The 19,475-nt window shown below is 39.8% G+C and overlaps 1 protein-coding gene across 1 annotated transcript in view; it reads right to left on the reverse strand.

Moving 5' to 3' along the window:
- The window catches only part of BLNK (B cell linker), a 161,026-nt gene that overhangs the window by 23,615 nt on the left and 117,936 nt on the right, over positions 1–19,475 (reverse strand). The window contains 7 exon segments of the mRNA XM_042460459.1: positions 3,526–3,621; positions 4,882–4,963; positions 7,609–7,766; positions 10,524–10,680; positions 11,402–11,473; positions 11,869–11,897; positions 15,044–15,087. Coding sequence (XP_042316393.1) covers positions 3,526–3,621; positions 4,882–4,963; positions 7,609–7,766; positions 10,524–10,680; positions 11,402–11,473; positions 11,869–11,897; positions 15,044–15,087 — 638 coding nt within the window.

A 19,475-nucleotide genomic window follows, 5' to 3' on the forward strand; every position in this document is an offset into this window, starting at 1 on the left:
GTAGATCTTTTAAAAAGTTCAGGGGATTCTAAACTCACTTAATGGAAGAAGGTATACAGAAAGCAGAAATCAAAAAAAGTCAATGGAATTTTGAACCATCCTGATCAATATCAATTATGGATCAATATGCTGCAGAAATACAGGAGAGGCAAATAGGGAGGGGGGGATTATCTCAAATGAGGTAGACCTGTTGGGCTCCAACAGCATCCAGCACCTCACTGCACATTGTTCAGAAGATCGCTTTGATTTTCTGGAAAGGACTGGGAAGAAGGGAAGAAAGGGCGGTGGAAAAGGAAGAAGAGGTGGGAAACCCTCCTTTTGTGAACTTATTTAAGGATTCGGTGCCATAATTCTTACTAACATTACTAATAATCAATCTTGTAATTTGTAGTAGTGCCATATATAGTCTTTATTATAGCATTGCACTTTTTAATTCCTAAATGAAAGTGGGAAGTTTGCACATATGGACATATGCAAAGTTAACATGTGTGTGTATGCATGTGTTGCATTCCTGTATAAATAGCTATGTGGAATTACTGTTAATATTAACTTTGTGCAAGGAGAAATGATTTTGGACAGTTTTATTCAATTAAGCTTGAAGTTATTTCCTGTCTATCCCATAAATTACTGAATAATTTTTTGGAAAAAATATCTAACTATAATAATAATAGTAATAGTAATAATCTTTTATTTATATCCCACCTACTCTGATTAGGACTAAGGCGGTTTACAGTAAAACAGTCAAGACACAGTAAAATAACAATATACAATTAGTCCCAAGTTCTATCCTCCCCACCTTAAAATAACAATTAAATCAGTTATATTAAAAATTCATACTAAAAAGATTAATTAAAACAAATAAAAACAAACCAGAGGACAGGGTGCAAAAAAAATCAATAGTCATAATAGTCTACTCAATGGGTGGCTGAACTATTCGGGAAAGGCCTGTTGGAAGAGTTCCATCTTGACAACTTTCTTAAAGCTGTCCAGTCTTGTACTATGATAGATCTCATCCAACAGACCGTTCCATAGTCTAACATTGGCCCAGTACAGATGGGCCCTTTGCGGTGTGCCCATGATGTGCTAGGATTGCTCAGGGGTGGGGCGTGCACATGCCCCGCAACCCTAGTACATCATTGGTGCGCCGCAGCTGCACGGCACAATCCAGATGGTGCGCGCATCAATGACCTAGCCACCTAGAGAATCCATTTATACACATAGGCGCAGTATAGAGTGCCAAAAAGAGGTGCTGGGGAGGCACCCCTCCTTGCTGCACAGCAGCGCCGTGCAATTTGGTTGGTACAGTGCTTCTGCAGAGCAAGGAGAGGCACCTCCCCGGTGCTCTGTACTGCGCCTATGTGTATATATGGATTCTCTAGGTGGCTTACATCAAAATTTAAGATACAACACAAACATAATAAGAATGAAAATAATTAAAAACACTCGGTTGTGCAGGGAAAACGAATAAAACCAGTACAGAACTGTCATAGCATAAGGAGATCATTAAATAGCCAAAATTCTGGACTCTTTAAAAATGCTTTAAAATGTCATAAAGTTTTGGAAGCCTCTTAAATGTCCACAAAAAGCCTGGGAGATTTTATTAAAAAGATCTTTCTCTAGAAAAAAAATGTCAGGACAGGCAAGCCTCACCAAGGAGGGTACTCCACAACTGGGATGCTACCCTGAAAAAGGCTCTTTCCCAGTAATCACCCTCTGAATTTCATTAGGTTCCCCCCCCCCCCAATAGTGGTTTCTGATGATCACAGAATCATAGAATTGGAAGAGATCTCGCTGCCATGCAGATATGCACAATAAAATGATGACCATAACATTCATGTTAGGCACAAGTGGAACTGGGCAATGCTTATGTTCTCAGGGCCTAAACCATTTATGGCTTTAAAAATTATAGTCAGAACTTTAACTTGGGCCTAAAAATGGGCTGAAATGTAGAATAAGTTCCATTTTCAACTGTGGAAATGCAATACAGTGTACAGTATATATATATAGCATTTTACCACTAGAGGGCAATGTTTTATTTGACAGAAATCCTGGACTAACCCAAAATTATTAACTTCCTAGACATCTGATGGATTACATGAACATATACTGCTGTGTGCATAATAAAAAAAGCTCCTCTTTCTGGTGCTAATTTAATGAACCCTGTTGATTGTATCAGACAAGGCAGCTACCTACAGTTTGACTTAAAGCCAGCAAATCCAAGGCTCCATAAAGCTTGCTGTGATTCAAAGTGGTCATATGAATGCTCCATCAAGAATTCTTAAAAATCAGATGTTGCATTTGAAGATGCAATATTACTGCTTTGCAAAGAATACATAATAAAAGGAGGAGAATTCAGTGGTGTGCCAGAAGGACAAATAAATGGGCCCAAGAGCAAATTGAGCCTGAATTTTTCCTAGAAGCCAAAATGACTAAACTGAAGCCATCATGCTTTTGACACACCATGCGGTGATATGAATCATCAGAAAAGATTATGCTTGGTAAGATGGAAGGCAGTAGGAAAAAGAGAATACCAGGAGGATAGACTCAAACAGGGGATCCACAGACCTGGGTCTGTAAGATCTGAGCAGGGCTGTTGATAACATGGTACCTAGCAGGGGTGATTATGCACTGCAGAAATAATCCACTTTGACATTACTTTAACTGCTATGGCCGAATGCTATGGAATTCTGGGAACTGTAGTTTTGTGAGACATTTAGGCTTCTCTGTCAGAGAGCTTTGGTGCCACAACAAACTACAAAACCCATAATTCCATAGCACGGAGCCATGGCAGTCAAAGTGGTGACAAACTGGATTATTTTTGCAGTGTGGATACAGCCGAGGTCTCTTATTCATAACTATAAGTAGAAATTGACTTGATGCTAGTTAACAACAAGCAAACCCAAACGTTGCTAATACGTAATTATTTAAGCAAATGCCTGTAGACCAGGTTTTTAAAGAGCAATGAGAAATTGTCAAATATAGTGAATGCTGTTCTGAACATCCTGAATATTTGGATAGACGCATTCTATGATCCTATGGATACAATCTGTTACCCTAATACAATGGTAAGCAACTGTGGGAGGTTAATTGGCTACATTCGAGACCTTAGAGGGCTGCCCCACAATATTTTTGCTCCCAAATGCCCTGTTGGGGGTATGGGGAGCAATTCCATCAATTTTCAGCCCCCTTGGACCATTTTAGGAATAGGAAAGGACTTTTTTTTAAACAACAGGAAGTGAGTGAATTCATTCCTGTTCATTTTTAGTCTTTTTAGCTTTTGCCTGAGCCTAAAATGACTGGTGTGTGTGTGTGTGTGTGTGTGTGTGTGTGTGTGGCAAATTGCCCTCCCACAATTCCAGAAGGCATTTGTGACACATGGCTCACACTTTGCCCATCCCAGTCTCAAAATCTTTTCTCTATAAGCAAAAATGTTGAGTTACTGTATTTTGAATGAATGTTTACGATATTGATGAATTCTGTGCATTTCTACAGTACTTTCATGATACTAATGCATTTTTTTCATACCTAATGTAGATGGTGGCAGAGGCACAGGAGGCAGTGTGGATGAACGGGGAGGATCGGGTTTTGATGTGGGCTTGATAGATCTGTTCACCATTGGGGCTTAACAGGAAAAAGAAAAACAAAAGAAGCAATCATAGTTTTGTCACGCTGAAGTCACAAATACAGTAAGACAGAAAACCTGATTTTTTTTGGGTGGGAAAAAGACAGCCAGTTTCTCTCCTATTTGCCTTTGCTCTAAGAAACTCAAAATTGCTCTTTTTATGAACAGTATGAACAATGCACAATGTGCAATTTACTCTCCTTTGGAACTTTTAAGTACAGTGCGCCCGTGTTATACGCAGGCGTGCTATATGCAGCTTTGAGCATATGCTCAAAGCCGCACGGGAGCGCACGGGGCACAAGGGGCAGCACGTCCCATTAGGATGAATGGCGTGCGTGCCCATGGCGCTCGCATGCCACCACCCTGCCGCATGCATGAGCCCCATTCACTTGAATGGGGGTTGAGCATACGCGGTATTTGGCTTACGTGGGGGTGGGTGGGGTCCGGAACGGATCCCTTGCATAAGCCAAGGGCGCACTGTATGTCTTAAAATACTCCTACATATGCATTCTGTAAAAAATGGGTATGTCAAAAGTATGACAACCTTTTGAATTGCACAGTTATAGTACTATGATTCCACTTTAACTGCCATGGTTCTATCCTTTCGAATCCTGGGATTTGCAATTTAGGGAATAATATTTAGAATTCTCTGCCAGAGCTCTCTAGTGACTCCCCAAACGACAAATCCCAGGATTCTATAGGATGTTGCCATAGCAATTAAAGTAGAATGATAGTGCTATAACTGTCAGGCAATGAAAGCGCTGTGGTTTAGAAAAATGCATGCCTGTGGAATATGGCATGCTTTCTAGAGCAGAATTTAGTGGTATGCAGAGAACACCAAAATATTATTTGAAAAGAACCTGCAAGAATATAGGTCATACAGTTTTTTTGTTTTTGGGGGTAGATTTTTGAAAATGTACCAAAGATCTATTTTACAAAATCTGCGTGCCTTCAAGTCACCTGTTTACTTATGGTGTCCTCATGAATTTCAGAGGGTTTTCTTACTTCATTTCTTTCACCATGTAAATTATCATTTTTTCACCTGCACCATCCTAGTGTTTTCATTTTTTGTGGGCTGGAGGAAAGTCTGGTTCTCATCAAAAGGAATGGCCATGAAAACTTAATTTGCATGCATAGGTTTGATAATAGCATCTTTGAAGTCTCTCTCTGTAGGACAGAAATCCATTCTGACACATATCAAAACAACTGCTGCTTAGCCAGCTTCATGAAATTGTGTGTAAAATAATCCCAATAGTTACGTTTTACAGGTGGTGGTGTGCTTTCTTCTGTGGGTTCAATATAATTATCTTCTTCATCATCAACAGGTACAACATAATCTGCCTGAGGGAAAATAAAGAGATGAAATAATATATTGTAGGTATAATATAAGGCACGATCCAGCCAAAATAAAGCTTTTCCCTCTTCAATGTACAGCTTTAAGCGTGAGTTTAAATTCTTCCCTTGAACTGAATGGGACTTACATTTGCTTATTCTGCAGTTTGACTGCACCTCACAGGTGACAAAGCCATATTTGGTGTCATTGCTATCTCTTTCTAGCCCAGCAAAGCCACTAAAAATCAGTCTCTTGTGCACAACATTTTTTCCTGGATAATTCTCTGCCTTTGCTTTAACAACCCATAAAGAACAGATTTTCTGCTGAGTTTCCCCCTTCTGCTCTATGTTCTTTTTCCATTTATGTATATCTGTTACGGTTATCTTTTTTATCCAGATAATGTTTATAAAAGTTCCATGAAAATGTTTCATTCAACCATTTAACCAATGGTTCAACAGACTTTAGAAAAAATACAGTATTTTATTACATCATCTGGACATTAAAACATGTCCCTGAGAGACATGGTGGATGACAACTATAGTCTGATACATATAGAGGCTGTTTTGCAATGTGTCTGAGTAGGGAATCTATAGGCCTATCTATGTTGTAAGCCTTTTAAAATCTCCCTGTGGAAGGGGAAACTATTGACAGAAGGTGGCACTTAACATTTTACAAAAGTAGCTATTAGGTGCCAGATGTTTACTCACAAATAAAAGATAGCAGCACAAAGAAATGTTCAAATGATTTAAATCACTTTAAAACGCCAATGCATTGTCCCTGTATTGTGCCTTAGCCCTGTGGCTGAATGTTTGCAGTCTCACAATGCCTGTACAAGCTTTTAACATTGGAGGTTAGATGTGAGGTGGTTTGGATTTCTAGATAAAATGATCACCACCTATCTCTGGACACTCTTCAGGTTAACTTAGATAGAAAATAAGCCTTGTTGATTTTTAATTATATTACATTGCAGGGCTAGGGAGTTGTGGGTGGAAGAAGCCAAACACAACACACATCCATTTTGGAGGCTGAAGGGCACAGCTCCGTATTCCTAACAGTAGTGTTGACCTGAAGCCTGGATTCAGTAATCAGATAACCTACTCTTCACCTGATGGCCCTGTCCCCACAATCCCTCATGTTCTGGGGCCAGCCTGCAATGACAACCATGGATTTTATGTAGGTGTACAGACACTCCTTAGTTTCCTGCCACCTGAGAGTGAGGCAAATCCAACAGTCTCCAATCAGGGCCTGAACCTATTTGCCTAACCCCAGGATCCCTTGTGAGAAATCCCTAACCTTGTAGGAAATTCCCATAAAAGAGGGACAAAACAGGCACACAGCCTAGCATCCATCTGACCACTGCCACATTGACGAACTTGTGACATTAAAATACAGATAACACAAGTCATTTCTGACTTATGGCCACCTATCATCGAGTTTTCTTGGTAAAATTTGTTCAGAGGAGGTTTACCATTACCAATACCATATTATGAAGTGTGGATTGTACAATTTGCATTATGTACTGTGTAATAAAAAATTAATTTAAAAATGCAAAAAATAACCCATTGCCGATATTATAATAATTTATGCATTAATTTTTGGGGCAATTATGGTATAATGAAGTTGTGAGAGGGAATGCATGGGAACAGCCTTATAGTTGGGGTTTGTTGCACTTAACAAGTAACATTTTCAGTGATTTTCAACAATTCCTTCTAAGAGCATTTCTGGATGCATTTTGAGCCATGCTCCTATGTAGAGACTGCAGTAACTGATCTGGTTTGAGTCTGTTCAACAGGTTCTGTATTTAGATGTTTTTGCAGCAACTTACTAAAACCTAAACATCACTGAAGTGCTTGTGAACACTGGTAGAGTATTACAATTAATGCTGCTTCCAATATAATAAAATATAGGCATTACAATAAACATGACAAGTAACAAATTCCAGATTTCAGCACTGAATACATTTGTAAGGTTTCAGAAGGCCAATGTAGTGTAGTGGTTTGAGTGCTCGGCTAGTACACTGGGAGACCAGACTACAAATTCAACAGTAGAAACCTACACTGTGTCAGCCTTAAAGTAACACAATGGCAAACCTGTAAATAGATCTGGCCAAGGAAACTCTATGATAGGATCATCATAAGTCAAAGTTGACTTAAAGGTGCATAACTAGACTGTACCATCACTGTATCGTTGATCCTAGAAACACACATTTATGGTGAGATCTTTAATGATAAAAACAGTGATTATATTTTCTATAATCATAATAATAATCATGAAAAGAAAAAAATATAGAAGGGAGAGGCTGTGGTATTCATCTTCTACTATGATTCTGAGACTGTTTAACAGTAGCTTTTATTATCTGTGTGACCTCTACTCCTGATACTACAAATATGTGAAGCTCTCTGTTATAGATAAGCAATATAATTCTTAGAAATAGGCAAGTACTGTTCTGCACTTCTCTCTTCCATTCTTGAATCCTGTGTGACTGGAGAAAGAGAAATGTGACTGATTTATACAATAGGTGAATGAACCTAAGGAAATAAGAGCAGCTTCTCATTTCTTATCTGCAATAGGTTTCATCATGTGTGCCAGATAATTTGTTCTTAAAGTTGATATAACTAGCCTTGGATAACCTGATTTATTTCTTAACTGTTACCTCATCATCCATTGGCTTAGGTGGAAGTTTTGGTTTCAGAGCAGCAGATGGTGGTGGCAAAGTGGCTGGTTTCTTCAGTTTTGATGATGACTGGCTTGGCAGTGAAGGCAGTGGTTTAGTGAGAGGCCAAGACATCTGTTGACTAGATCGTTTGTTATCTATACATGAGAGAGAAAGAAGGGGAGGGGGGAACAAATCTAAGAACAATCCTTAACTTTCAAAATGTACTTCTTTCTATTATTTTTGGGAGCAGAGTATTTTACTGTTGTGTATCAACAGTAGGAACCACAGATTTCAATGGGATGCATTCTTGCTTTCTTGCATATTGCAGTCTCACAGCATAACCCTATACATGCCTATGCAGGTATAAATCCCACTGAATTCAGTGAGGCCTAATCTCAGCTAAACGAGTACTGTACAAGGATTACAGCTTTAATCTTTTTATGAGCTTGTTCCCACTAGGGGAAACCCCGCGTTCTGAATCGATTTCATTAGGCAGCGTGCCCATTAGGATTCGGTTTAAATCTAGAACAGTTCTAGACCAACCCGGAATCGTTCCCACAAGAAATCGAATCCAGAAGCGGGTTAAAATTTAAATCCGTGTTTTCCTCATTTAACGCGTGTTAAAAAAACACTAGGGTCCTACCTAGTGTTTTTCCCTTGATTCGAGTTAGGAACCGGAGTATTTAGATGAGAACGATAGCATTTGAATTGGGCTAGAAGGATGGGAGGAGCTGACTGCGATGGGGGCTGTCATTGGGGGAGTTGCCCTTTCTGTCCCCATCCGTCGTGGCTGTCGCCATTTTTGCTTCCCTCACCCCTTTGTCCGCTGTGGTCTTTCAATAAGAGATAAGGATTATTTTTATTTTTTATTTTAATGGTTTACAGGCGCTTAATCTCTTCAGCGCTTTAAGCGCCTGAAGTCCCGGCTGCTCCAGCGCCTGCATCTGCAAAGGACTACAAGGCTTCTCCCGGTGGATTGCAACCTCCCCTCTGTGTGGGGAGAGCCCATTTCTAACGGAGGAGAGGCAGGAAGGGAAGGCTCCTCTCAAAGAGGCATTCCCTGCCCGCTTGGGCTCTGATCTCGCCCAGGCAGGGAAGGGAAGGCTCCTCGCGAGGAGGCATCTGATCTCGCCCAGACAGGGAAGGGCTCTGATCAATGGGGGGGGGGAATAGAGCCTTTCTCCCTCTCTTTCTCAAACGGAATCTGCCTTCTCCTCCAACCCTGGAAAGAGAATCTTTGGGAAGAGTGCTCCCTCCCTGCTTTTCCAGCAGCCTCCTTCATTGATCTGAAGGGACATGAAGCGGGGATGCTGCCCTGGAAAACCTATCCCATAGTTCCTCTGGAGAGAGGCTTTGGTTGCCTACTAAATTCGCATTGCCAGCAGCCTCCTTCATTGATCTCTGTGGGCTCTCTGAAGGGATTCTGCCTGGCTGTCTGAGGAGACATGAAGCGGGGATGCTGCCCTGGAAAACCTATCCCATAGTTCCTCTGGAAAGAGCTTGGGTTTCCTACTAAATTCGGATGGAAAATGTATATAATAAGGCAGACAGCACTTATGACGTTTGATCGAACAAGCGCCTTGATTGGTCCATTTAAAAAAAAACCCGCCAAAAATAAATCGAATCAGAAACGGTCACTAGATGGAAACGATGTCACAGATAAATCGATTCAGATTAATGCGGGTTAACGTTACGTCATTCTGACGTAGTATTGATTGACAACTCCAAATAAGGTATGGAGGAGAAGAATCGCTTTATTTAAACACCGATTTCATGCCAAGTGAGAACGCTTACTGAACGCTTGCAGGTAAAAAATCCGAATTAAACAAGCAGATGGGAACGATGAATAAAGCGATTCTGAAAGCGGGATAACAACTGTGTTATTTTAATTCGATTTTATTAAAAACGTTTTATTTTAATTCGTATCAAATCCTAAGTGGGAACAAGCTCTATAGAAGGAGATTGGTTTTCAATGTGAGTCTGCTGTAGCGGAATGGGAAGTGTAAGTATGTTGTGTTTCCTGTTCCTTCACATCTCCACTTGATTTACACCAGACAATACAAGACTAGATACTGTATTATTTGCAGGTACTTCACAAAAAGTTACATTTCAGTTTGACATACAGTACTGTACTTCTCTTGACTAGACAGTGTTTAACACATTTAGCTGAAGTCATTTCATCTTGAAACTTCCCCTAGGATTCCAGCTAAAATACTAGCCTTAGACTTTTCAAGTACAATTTGTAATGTTCTACACATACAGAGGTATTAACCAAAAGGAGCCTCCCATTTGAAGGCTGCTGCCATTATCTGATAACTGAGTGCTGTAATGGCCCTTATAAGAAATTATAAAAATCTGGCTTTGGCAAACAATCAATTGGGGCAGTACACACGGGCGCTTTGTGATGCCCTGACACCAAAATTAGGGCTCGCTACGGCGCAGCATCTATATGCTCCAAGCCATAATATCGGTGCCATTACATGACAAGACTGCGGCCCCATCCACACAGGGCGCAGCTTCATGACGTAAGGGTGCCGGAGTGCCCACATGCCTCTGGGCAGAAGTGGCATCATAATGGCTACAACGCAGTCCTTATTGCACTGCTCTAGGTGGCTCCTTCTTTGCCGTGCAGCATTGCCGCCCTGTTTGCTTGCTACAGCAACATGGCACAGCAAAGAGGGGCAGCGTTTCGCGGCCCGTGTGTACAGCCCCTGTTGTAACAAAACAACATCACTGAATGAATAAGGTATCCTGGATATATTCCATCTCCTGTTATGCATGATCCATCTCCCCCCCCCCCCCCCCCCCCCCCCGAAGCTGTTTGGCATTTAAATTACTTCTGCTTCTTTTGGATTCTATATTGATGATGTTCAACAGAGAAACAAGTGCAAGGAATGAGACATCATGATTACCTGCATACTCTCCTCCAGAACATGAGAAGGATGCTGAAATTTGTTTATTTTCATGCTCACTTGGAGGGGGCTCATAGCTGTCATCACAGTTCTCCTCAGAGGGGACCACGTACGTCTCGGAATCGGAGGGGTTATCAGGATTCTCATAATCACTATCCTGGAAATAGGATACAACCCATTTTGTTAGCAGGCTGTAACTTTTTAATGATACAACACACTTTGGGCTCAGAGATTCAACATCCCTTTCTCTTAATAATGCCACAGTATGTGAGCAGTTACTCTCTCAAATCCATTAAATCTGTGTTCACATTTTTATTTACTCGAAGCAAATATTTTTGGACATAAGCTCAGTTTAATTTAATGTCTACACTAAACCCACAATTATATTCTATGTATTTCTTTCCCCCATCTTTCCTTTCCTTTTCCCATCTTCTTTTTTGCATTTATATTAAAAATATATTAAAGTATATTAAAAATTCTATATTTATACATGCATATTCAACACTCCTGACTCTACAGATCAACTGCAGATAGGAATGGGCACCACAGATTAGTTCCAACACAGAGAAATGTAGTTGCTTTACAAACAACTCAAACAGAACTTTTCACTCATTTCAATACCTCCACACTGGAGAGTCAATTTGTAAAGCAGCTTATGATGGAGAGGCAGGAAAAATATGTGTACATCTGTTTATGGACAACAAACCCAAAAAAGAGTTCTAACCACAAAACACTGATATTATTGCTGGTAGGACTTTAATGGATTTCAATGATTTCTTTCTCCACCCCTCCCTCTCAGATTGTGTATTAGTTTTATAGTATTTTAAAATACTTTCAAGCCATGGATATTTGATTCCGTGAATAAGGAGGGTTATAACCTGTGTTTCCTCCAATGAGCTCAAAGCAGTGCATATGTGTTTTCTTGTCTCCATTTTTTCCTCCCAGCAACCCTGTGAGGTAGGGAAGAATAAGAGAATAACTGGCCCAAGGTCATATGATTAATTCATGGTACTATGAGGATTTCACCTGGATCTCCCACATCTCATTATCACACTGGCTCTATATGCAGTAGAGAACTGAAATAGCAGCCAGAAAGGGGTGGTAATAAATAGTCCCTATCATCATTGGTATGCATCACAGTCAAGTCTTGCTAAAATCAGAACTATGTACCCATATTTTAGTTGACTGAACAGCAGCACTGCATACAACTTGTCTGTGATTCACTTAAAATGGTCAAGCATACTTGGCCATTTATTTTTTCTTAGATGAATCAAAGCAAAAATGTCATGACTCAGATTTATGGTCATTTTTTGTGTGATTTTGGATGTACAATTATTATACTTACAAAATCATCTGACCACTGTTCCTCTTCATCTGCAAACATTAAAGTTAATTTGTTAGCCAAAATCTTTTTTTTTTTGATGCACACATATTAGCACATTGCCAAATAAACTCTCTCTTAAAAAAATTAAACTACAAAAAGCACTGATTTGCTTATTACATCTTTTACTACAGTGTTTACTAACCCTATAGATCTTGGATTACTTATATTCTAGTTCTTAAACTACTCTTAGAAAAACTGAGCATAATCTATACCCAATAGGACATATCTGGTCTTAGTCATACTTGGTAGAGATCGAAATCAATGCAACTTAAGTTAGGCGGGAATGGCATAGTCCCCCAGATACTGTTAAACTGCAGTTCCCAGCAGCTCTAGTGAGCATAGCCAATGGTGAGAAATGCCAATGGTTTCAATTCAATAACATTGGTAGGGTCACAAAGCCATACCTCTGAATTAAAGTAACTTAAGTTCCACTGATGTAAGCAGAGGTTAAATCTATCTATGTTACACCTTAAGTACGACAAATCTGAATCCAAAATTTTGAAATCTGTAGAAGTAATTTACATAGCTGAATGTACAATGTTGTACTCTCTAAGCATACTTGAGGAGGAAAATTCTATCAATGCAATTTTAGTATTATCTTCTGGATCTTATTCATTTCTGAAAATATGAAACTCTCAAGTAGTATACAGAGTTTCCCTTATCAATAATGTTTCGGACTAGAAGTGTTTTGTTGTTGCTGCTGCTTTAATTTTGGAATATTTGCATATATATAATGAGATGGGACCAAAATCTAAACATGAAATTCATTTATCTCTCATATACACAGAGCCTGAAGGTAATTCAGTACATAATTTTTTTAAGTTTGTGTACATTGAACCATCAGTAAGCAAAGGTGTCATTATCTCAGCCACTCATGTGGACAATTTTAGATTTTGGAGTATTTAGTATTTTGGAATTATGGATAAGGGATACTCAACCTGTGTTTTATTATTAAAATCCAAATTATTTTATTACTTTAATGAATTTATTTTATTTATGCATTTATACCCCACCCTTCAACACTAAAGGCTCTCAGAGCGGCTTACAATTATTATTATTTTTAATTAGACGGTTCCCTGCCCTGGTACTTGTGCTTATGGGTAAGATTTCATAGCCATATGATCATCATAGATTTTATGGGAAACAATTTTCTGCACTAGCTCTTGCTTCTGATGATTGTCAGTTCTCATAGGGTCTCATGTCAGGTCTCATGCAAGCACAGATAGGGCACTGGGTCCCAGCCACTCGGGTTTTAAGTGGAGGCAATTCCATCTGAGATATCAGCTTAAAATATTCCCACAGCCTGATCTTACGTATGTTTATTCAGAAGCAACATTGCTTTTTATTGTAGCTGTAGGCCATCTTCTAAGTGGAAACATGTTCTTTAGTGCATCCAACCAGTAATCACAGGGCCATCTCTACTATTACACATAGGCTGTGTCCGTACCACAGAATTAATGCACTTTGACAGATGACAACACTTGAACTGCCATGGCTCAGTGTTATGGATTTCTGGGAATTGCAGTTTTGTAAGACATTTAGCCTTCTCTGCCAGAGAACTGTGGTGTCACAGCAAACTACAATTCCCAGAATTCCAGAGCACTGAGCCATGCCAGTTAAAGTGATGTGAAACTGGATTATTTCTGTAGTGCAGATGGATGCAACCAGAGTAAGATGCTGCCTCAGAGAACAGATGGTAGAGGTTGCAGCAGAAGGGAGCAGTGGCAGCATCCAGATTCTCCTGTTAGGGACAGATGCTCTGCCCTAAGCCTCTAAAGGTAGTTCACTGTCCTCTGGTGTGGTAGAGAAGCTGTACTATCATCATTGTTGATGTCAAATTCTACTGCCAGTTCAGCTGGCTTCTCTTATGGAGGAGGGGGTCATGTGGTCTTTTGCTTCAGACAAGCAATTGTCTTGGGCCACCTCTGTGTGCTGCTACTACTAACTTACTGCTTTTTTGCTTCTCAGTCACACAAGGAACATCCCTTGTGTGCACAGAAAATCAAAACAGTTTTCTCATGAGCATGGGTCAATTTCAAACTGGACAATAATCTTAACATTTATTTCAAAGTGGTGAACTAGTCTAAAGAGATAAAAAGAGGTCTGTTTCTACTACCACAAGCTTTTCTCACCTCCTCATTTCTAAATTTGCTTGTTTCCTTTTGTAACTGGCCATCAGGAGATAAAAATAGGCTTACATACAAGTCTGATTGCAGAGGTATAGGTCTTCCACATAAGCCCATTGTCAGAGTTAAAATGTCAGTGTGCAGGCTACCTCTTGAGAGTCATATTGGTCCAAAAGACACTGCAGAAATAATCCAGTTTGAGAGTGCTTTAACTGCCCTGGCTCAGTGCTAGGGAAGCTTAGGAATTATAGTTTATTGTGGCACCGGAGCTCTCTGACAGAGGAAGGCTAAGTATCTCAAAAAACTAAAGTTACCAGAATTCCCCAGCATTGAGCAAGGGCAGTTAAAGCAGTCTTAAACTGGATTATTTCTGCAATGTGTTTTGGACCACTGTAGAAAAAAATTCAAAATTTATGCAACAAAAGGAAAATAAGGCATTTTTTATAATCTGAGTCTGAGCTTTTGAGAATAAATGGTATCTAAAATGGCTCTTCTTGCAATGCAGTCTCCAAATGCTCAGAGATATTAGCACTTTTCACTGAGGGCTTGATAGATACAACTTTTTGAAGCCAAAGGATTGTTACAGTTTGATCTGCAGAGATGGAAGTTTTCCATAGCTTGTTCGTTCCTTTTTTATAATAAGTTTCCAATGTTTTTGTTGTGTTGTACAGTATTAATATTTTGCATGTGACCATTAGAGTCAGTTATGTAATTGAGGCCCTCTTATAGTACATTCAATATTCACTAATGGACTCTTGAAATATTACTCTAGTAATGTGGGGACCACTTTTTCTTAGGCAGCTTTCATAACCATTAAGTATCCGATCCAAGTTGTATGAGCCTGCACTATGAAACTGGCACCCATCCTACAAAGGAAAGAAACACAGAAATATCTCCCACCTTAACTGAGATATATGCCTGCAACCTTGCTCCTTAAGCCACACTTAGCAGTATGTCTGCATCAGCCCTGATATTTAGTAAATACATTTTTAAAAAATTCATATCCATACCGTAATCTACTGGTGGTACACTGGGTGGTGCTTTGCTTGTCAACCTGTGAACAGTACAAGTAGAATATTTAATTTCTAAAGCATTCAGAAAGAGTGCTATAGCAACAAATGGCTGGCAAAAAGCAAAATAAAATTAAGCTGATGGCAATAGATGCTCACAGTTAATGAGAAGTATGCAGCCACTTAATAAGAGGAACATAACAATGCACACATCTATGGTTTCTGACAGTTCTATCAAAAGCATGTCTCTACAGACATGCATGGATATTTCTGCAGGAAAAGACAATGCACAGACAATTGTAGCTGAAGTGTTAGTTGGTTAGAACATAATATTAAGAATTCCAAGTAGCATGTGGGTTCTACAATTTTAAGGCAAATCTTTATGCTGGCAAGCAACCAGTATTTCTTGTGTATTCTGGGCCAGACCTTTCATCCTGAGACTGATGTCCAACTTTATTGGTTTAAAAGTGGAAGCCGTCCTCTTTTTCTAATCTGACTTTCTGTTGAACTTCCAATTATGACCAGCATAAAAGTTGATACTGATGCAAGTCTGCTCAAAGATGAGTTCACCTCATGAAACTTCAACTCTTTCATCAAGCAGATGTAAGGGAATCCCGGCTGTCTAAGGTCTTACTCTATGTATCAAAAGCTTATGCTTAGAAATACATTTTTTCAGGTAGTCTGAAAGGTGGCACAGGAACTCTTTACTGTATATTTTTTTATGCTGAAACAGACTGGGGCTGCATCTACACTGCAGAATTAATGCAGTTTGACACCACTTTAGTGGCTATGGTTCAAGGCTATGGAATCCTGCGATTAGAAATTTTGTGAGATACTGAACCAGTGCCTATTGTCAGTGATGGAATGGATGAGGGAAAACAAACTGAAAGTTAATCCAGGCAAGACAGAGGTGTTCATGGTCAGTTATAAAGCACATCAAGGAATAAAGACTCTGCTTGTGCTGGATAGAGTTACACTCCCTCTGACATTGCAGGTTCACAGCTTGGTGTTCTCCTGGACTCAACTTTGAGCCTGGATGCCAAGGTTTCACCACTGACCAGGAGTGCATTTTTTGCACAGCTAAAACTAGTATGCTAGCTGCACCCATTTCTTGAGACATCAGATTTGGCTATGGTGATACATGCCTTGATTACATCCCATTTGGACTTCTGTAACACACTTTACAGGGGACTGCCTTTGAAACAATTGGAAAACTGTTCAAAATGCAACAGTCAGAATGCTAACTGGGGCCAGTTGTAGGGAGCATATAACTTCCTTGTTGAAACAGCTTCACTGGCTACCAGTTCTGAGCACAATTCAAAGCGCTGGTTATGAAGCCCTACACAGCTTAGGCCCAGACTATTTGAAAGATAGTCTCTCCATATGAACCTGCCAGAGCTTTAAGATCATCAGAGCATTGCTTGCCTTTTGCCAGCAGGCAAAGACATTTTTATTTAAGCACATTTTTAATGGTTGAGAAAGGTTTTATAGTGTTTTAATGTGTGGATTTAAAATTGTTTTTAAAGCATTTTGTAAACATTTTAAATTTGTTCTGGAAGCCACCTTGGATCTCATCCCAGTAGAAAGGTGGCATATAAATAAATAAATAAATAAATAAATAAATAAATAAATAAATAAAATGAATGAATACATTTAACCATGCCTGTCAGAGAGCTCTGGGGCCACAACAACCTACTAATCTCAGGATTCCATAGGATGGAGCAATGACAATTAAAGTAAGGTGACACTGCATTAATTCTGCACCGTGGCAGCAGCCTAACACTAATGTGTCTTTGAATTTTTCAGCTAGAGTAATCCCCTATTTTAATGCTGTATCAATGATTTGATAAGTTTTGAGCTCCCAAGTTTTGAAGTCTCAAGGCTATGCTCAACAGAACACAATGAAGTAATGTTTTCTGCAACTCAACTCCCAGAATTCCTCATACAGCATAGTCAACCACTTGCTTCATTAGGGACTAGCATTCTCTAGATGTTTTGCAGCCAGCTACTTTACTACCAGAAATCTCAAATGAACTACAAGTAAAGCTACATTGTGCTGCAGCTAGTGTGGGATTCTCTCCCCCTTTTAACTGTAATAGTGCTAATATACCTTATTTTTTTCCATTTTAGAAAAACGTTTCATATTTAAAGAAGAAGAATTCCACCAGCACTGCTTTGCACTGCTCCATCTTCTTTAAGGTACCCCCAAGAACATCAGAAGCCCCTTTATTTATATACTTTCTTTCTTTCTTTCTTTCTTTCTTTCTTTCTTTCTTTCTTAATATGCCACTTTTCTCCCAGGCTGGGACTCAAGGCCATAGCATGCCTGCCATCTTCTTCTTTCCCAAATGAGAAGATTAGGGGTTCCTCTTGAACAGTGTGGATTGTGGAATATTGTGGGCTAAGGGAATTTCCAGGAGAAGGAGGATTACCCCAAGCAAGGTAGAATTCAAGGGATCCCATCTAAACATTTGGAAGAACTTCTTGACAGTAAGAGCTGTTTGAGAGTGGAATACATTCCATCAGAGTGTGGTGGTATCTCCTTCTTTGGAGATTGTTAAACAGGCTGGATGCCCATCTGTCAGGAGAGCTTTGATTGTGTCTTCCACTATGGCAGAATCTCTTCCAACTCTATGATTCTATGAAGTCTCTTCCAACTCTATGATACTATGATCGTTTTGGACAACTTTCCCATCATACCACAGCACATAGTTTGCACCCCATTTGGAGGACTTTGGGAATGGAGTGAGTCATGTGGCATCAGAACTGAAGAAGGGATGTCAAACACCTATTTTGTGAACTTTCTTACATTAACTTATTTTAAGGTATAGGTGCTTGAGCTGCTTTGGGGGACATTCTTCTTTGATTACCAAACAGAGAGATTAATAGATTATAAAATTATTAATAGAACTTTACATTATACAGTGGTACCCCGGGATACGAATTACCCAGCTTACGAATTTTTCGGGATACGAAAAAATCCCATAGGGATTTATTGTTTCGGCTTACGAAGGTTTTTTCGGGTTACGAAAAAACCTCGGCGCTATTTCGCCACCGGAGGGCAGCAGAGAGCTATTTTTTTCCATTAGCGCCTATGGCAATTCAGGTTACGAAGGTTTTTCGGGTTACGAAATTAGCCGCGGAACGAATTAATTTCGTAACCCGAGGTACCACTGTATCAGGTTGGCAAGTGTCCTTTTTGATATGCAGTTTGCCTTTTCATCTCCCTTGTACTATTCCACTATATTCTGTCATAGAATTATTGAACTGCTACAGTATGGACCGGTGAGTGAGCTGTCTTCTAGGATTGCCAGATTGAAAACTGAAGGGGGCTATCATGCCTTTTAATGGCTGTATAGAAGAACACACATTTGTATTTTCCATCACTACGTATGGATGTGAGAGCTAGACAGTAAAGAAAGCTGATAGGAGGAACATCAACTTATTTGAGATGTGGTGCTGGAGAAGAGTTTTGTGGATGTCGTGGACTGCCAAAAGGACAAATAAGATCAAGATGACTAGACTGGAAGTTGTTATATTTTGGACACATCATGAGAAGACTATAATGCTAGGTATGGTAGAAGCTAGCAGGGAAATAGGAGAACCACATTACAAGTGGATAAACTCAATAAAGGAAGCCACAGTCCTGAGTTTGCAAGACCTAAACAGGGCAATTGATGATTATGGCAGCTTGGAGGTGTCTCAATCATTCAGTCACCAGACATCAAGGTCAACTTTAAGGCAGTTAACACACACATAGAAGAAGAAGTTACCTGGTTGCATGACAAGCAACACCTGTTGAAATTCCCTCTTCTACTTATTAAAGGCACAAGAGCTTTCTGCAGTTTTCAATCTGGCCATCCTAGTTGTCTGTGAGTTTAACACATACACAGACACAAACATCAAAGTACAAATCTTTTTCATACAGAGAGCTGTGGCCACCTCTCACCTGGTTCTTCCTGCAGCATATACCCATATCACATATGCTTGATAAGGCTTTTAAGTCCAAGGTGCTCTGAGCACAGACCATGCAGCAAAGTGCTAGTAAAACAATCTGCAAGATAGACATTTGATGGGAGAAGCATTTAGAGTTTCTATTTCTGGAACTGCAGAATTACAAACACAGCCCAAAGCTTGAAAAAGTTACTTTTGGCATCATGCTGGGAGTTGCAGGCCTCCCACAACTTTCCAAGCTCAGTGATTGCTTAGCTCAGCTTCCTTCCAACCAGATCCTTAACATAGCTGGAGGGCTCTAGGTTGGGAAAGTCTGGGTTAGGCAAAGCTTGGAAAAGTGGCCATGCTGGTTGGGCGATTCTAGGAGCTGGGGGTATAACACTTTCAAGCTCTGAGGTTAGACACTATTAAGGAACTGGATGTAAGCGAGATAAATGAATATGAATGTTGCTCTATAAATTCTGGTGAGAGACCTTGG

The sequence above is a fragment of the Sceloporus undulatus genome, chromosome 3 (assembly GCF_019175285.1).
Source record: "Sceloporus undulatus isolate JIND9_A2432 ecotype Alabama chromosome 3, SceUnd_v1.1, whole genome shotgun sequence".
In the NCBI taxonomy this organism is placed as follows: Eukaryota; Metazoa; Chordata; class Lepidosauria; order Squamata; family Phrynosomatidae; genus Sceloporus; species Sceloporus undulatus.